Source organism: Larimichthys crocea, unplaced genomic scaffold (assembly GCF_000972845.2).
Source record: "Larimichthys crocea isolate SSNF unplaced genomic scaffold, L_crocea_2.0 scaffold385, whole genome shotgun sequence".
Taxonomy (NCBI): domain Eukaryota; kingdom Metazoa; phylum Chordata; class Actinopteri; family Sciaenidae; genus Larimichthys; species Larimichthys crocea.
Window position 1 is genome coordinate 147,933 of NW_020855041.1, and position 3,455 is coordinate 151,387.

A 3,455-nucleotide genomic window follows, 5' to 3' on the forward strand; every position below is an offset into this window, starting at 1 on the left:
GCGATCTGAGGAGGCTGAGGAGTGCCATTCAGCGGCCGGTGGATCAGGCCAGAGAGCCACCTGAGAGTCTGATTCAGAATTCTTTGACATAATGTCTTTAACTTTTTGCACCTTTTTGTATGTTTGGTTTTGGTCTAAATCTGCCTTCATGAAAAACGCTGTGGATAAAATACATTTTCCAAGTTCTGTTCTCTATGCCTTGAAGTATTGTGTAGTTTTTTAAGAGTGTGTCGTTTAGCTCAGTTGGTAGAGCGCCGCCCCGTGTACGAAGGCTCGGTCCATATCAATAAAGCTTGATGATTCCCTGCAGTTAGCGTTTCTATTAAGGCACAGCCGTACTGTAGAAACAGGGTTTTTTTCTTTTTGGTCACATAAACAGGAAAATATATCTTTGGAATTTTATGACACAAAGTGGTATCTGATACAGATACATTCAGTAAACAGACTCTGCCTCATCAGGATTGAACTTGGTGACTGCAGGCCACCCTGTATGAAGTCTGATCCACTCAAAATAATGAGCCACCTGTCGGAGAGAGAGGATAAATAGGAATATAAATAATATTAACATGGTTCATGATTGTTTGTCTGTTCAGTCTACATTGTTTTTGGGATAAAAGCTCGCTTACAACCGAGTCCCCTGTGGGATCCTGTGTTACGGAAGGGGTACAGGGTACCAGGTTGCTACGAGTACAACCAAGGTGACAGCTGTGTCAAATGTGTTCTTAGTGGGTGTTGGACTCCAACACCAAGGTTGCCCTCTGCCAGCTGAGGAGGTTTGGAATTTGATTATGAAGCCTTCTGGTCTAGAGTTGTTCCTGACACTGGAAAGAGACCCCGGGGCAGCTCATGTTGCAACACTCGTGTAGGAGGACATCGGAAACGTGTGCTGAACCTGCTGCCAACTCGACCCGTGTGTATATATGCATTTTCTTCTTGTATAAATATATTTACCTGTGATAACCCCAGGGAATCCTGGCTCACCACACTTCTTTCCCCAGCTGACAATTCCCCACAGGTATGAAATACCAACTTCATCCTCAAAAACCAGAGGACCACCACTGTCCCCCTGACAGGAGTCCACGAGACCATCCAGATCACCTGAAACACACACACACACACACACAGTTAACACATGTACAGTGATGATTCGTTTATCCCTCGTTAACCACATGGACACCACCCACCTGCACACATCATGCCTGGTTTGAAGCGATCTTCATAGAACTCTGACAGCCTCGATGAGGGATACGTTGGCCCAGAGCAACACCTGAGCTGATCTGCCATCTATAAAAATAGTCATCAATATTCAAAGACTGATAACACCACATCTCATCCTCCTCCATACCAGACATCATTTACAGTTTGTGTTACTCTCTTGTTGTTGCTCGAAACAACTACTTTTAAGCGTGCGGTGACATAAAGGTTGCTGGTAATGCACATACCTGCAGTTCGTCCCATCCGGAGATGCGCAGGTGTGGTTTGGTTTAAAAAGGTGGGTGGACCAGGGACACAGATGGCGCTAATGGCTGGGTTCCCCAAAACACTTTTCCTCGAACGGAAGCTCTCCAGCTCCACCAGAGCGATGTCGTTCTCATAGGTGCTGGCGTTATACCTGAAGGGCAATGTTCACGTTTGTGTGTAAAGATGTGAACAAAGAGAATAGATAGATAGATAGATTAGATAGATGATAGATAGTAGTGATAGATAGATGATAGATGATGATAGTAGATAGTGTTGATAGATGTGACTCTGGGGTGGTGTGATTTCTGCAACAGGAACAATGTCTTGTGGTCTGTGATCTAAACTTCTTCCAAAGAGAAAACTTCACCATGAACGCAGAAGGTTTTGGCCTGGTAAGAGAAAAAGAGAGACTATTACTCTATAGACGTATAGTATTATTGCCCCAAAAAGTACCACCAAATGTGATACAACAAATACCCTAACAAGTACCCAAACAAATACCCTAAACAGTACTCTAAACACAAGTACTCTAAACTAATCACCCCCACAGGTACCCTAAACAAACCCCAACAAGAACCCTAAACTAATACCCAAACAAGTACTCTAAACAAATACCCCAACAAGTACTCTAAACTAATACCCCAACAAGAACCTAAACAAATACCCCAACAAGACCCTAAACAAATACCCCAACAAGCCTAAACAAATACCCCAAGTACCCTAAACTAACATTAAAACAGATACCCAACCCAGAGCCTAAAGTTACATAGTGTGAAACAAATGTACAAATGACAAAAGTTACAAAGTTTCTTTAACACATCATCCTACCTGACACAGTGAGCGCAGGATAGTATTCCATAATGCTCTCTCCCACACTACGTCTACTTGCTTCGCCTCCTACCAGAGCAACCTTGCACTGTCTAGAGTACTGCACAGAGACAATAAGTGATACGGACAGAATGTCCCGGTACACTGTAATCAGAAAGACAGACAGTGTTTCAACTCACTGGTTTTGCTGGGACTCCTCCCACCACTCGCTTGAATCGGCCGCTGCTCCTTCCTCGCTCGGCCACGTTCTCATCGTCCACTGTGGTCATATTGGGAACCCCACAGTATAACCTGGACTCCAGATACTCTCGGGTGGCCCTCGTTTCTAGAAACAAAAGATTTGGTGAGGTGTGTCTTGGGCATATGGGCGGTAATTTGACTTGTGGTAAGATGATCTGGTGACCTGAGGCTTGACTTGGACATTCTTGTTCAGTCCATGGCCTGAAGTACGTGGACCCCCAAACTTTCCACTGATAGTTAAACATGTAATTCCCAAACCATTAAAGTGCTGTTATAACTGCCTGGGACTGGCTCCTATTCAGCCACACGAGCGTCCGTGACGTCCAACACTGATGTTGGGTGAGGAAAGGGACAAACAGCTCTAAAAGCATGTCCGTAGAGATGTCCGTATTGTGACCATAAGGTGTACTACCAGTTCTGATGGTACTATGCTGTGTTATCATTTAGGTTACATACCTTCTTTAGGAGAGACATACTCTGAAATTAAAAAACAAAACAAAATCACTACCACCACCAACACCAACAGTTCCCAATGAAAGGTACAAACCTCTTAGATTTTATTACAGGCATACCTGTGTTTTTGGGTTGTGGGTGCGCCAACTGTGACTCTGTGGAAAATAGAAATAAATTATAAATACTACAAACAAGCAAACCACATGAAAGCACCGGATTCAGTCTCTTTTCTTTGGTCTTACCCAAAGCAAGTACCCTAACAAATAGCCAAAACTCCGCTGGGAGGTGGCGCGTAACATCCCCATTCCTAGCCATCGGTTTAAACCATTTTTGAAAGCAAACACTTAGTGATGCCAACTGATTTTAAAATATCTGTGTATCTCACTGTGGCTTGCGTGCTGCTGTGATTCGTCCATGCCATCCAGGCAGTCAATCTGTTTGTCGCCGACTGCATCTTTATGCACACACACGCC

General features: G+C 44.1%; 1 protein-coding gene across 1 annotated transcript in view; it reads right to left on the minus strand.

Moving 5' to 3' along the window:
• Positions 1-652: 652 nt before the first annotated feature.
• Positions 653-3,455, minus strand: part of cfi (complement factor I) — an 11,231-nt gene continuing 8,428 nt past the window's right edge. The window contains 6 exon segments of the mRNA XM_027276471.1: positions 653-681; positions 952-1,098; positions 1,185-1,237; positions 1,239-1,272; positions 1,447-1,509; positions 1,512-1,612. Of these exon segments, the coding sequence (XP_027132272.1) occupies positions 653-681; positions 952-1,098; positions 1,185-1,237; positions 1,239-1,272; positions 1,447-1,509; positions 1,512-1,612 (427 nt within the window).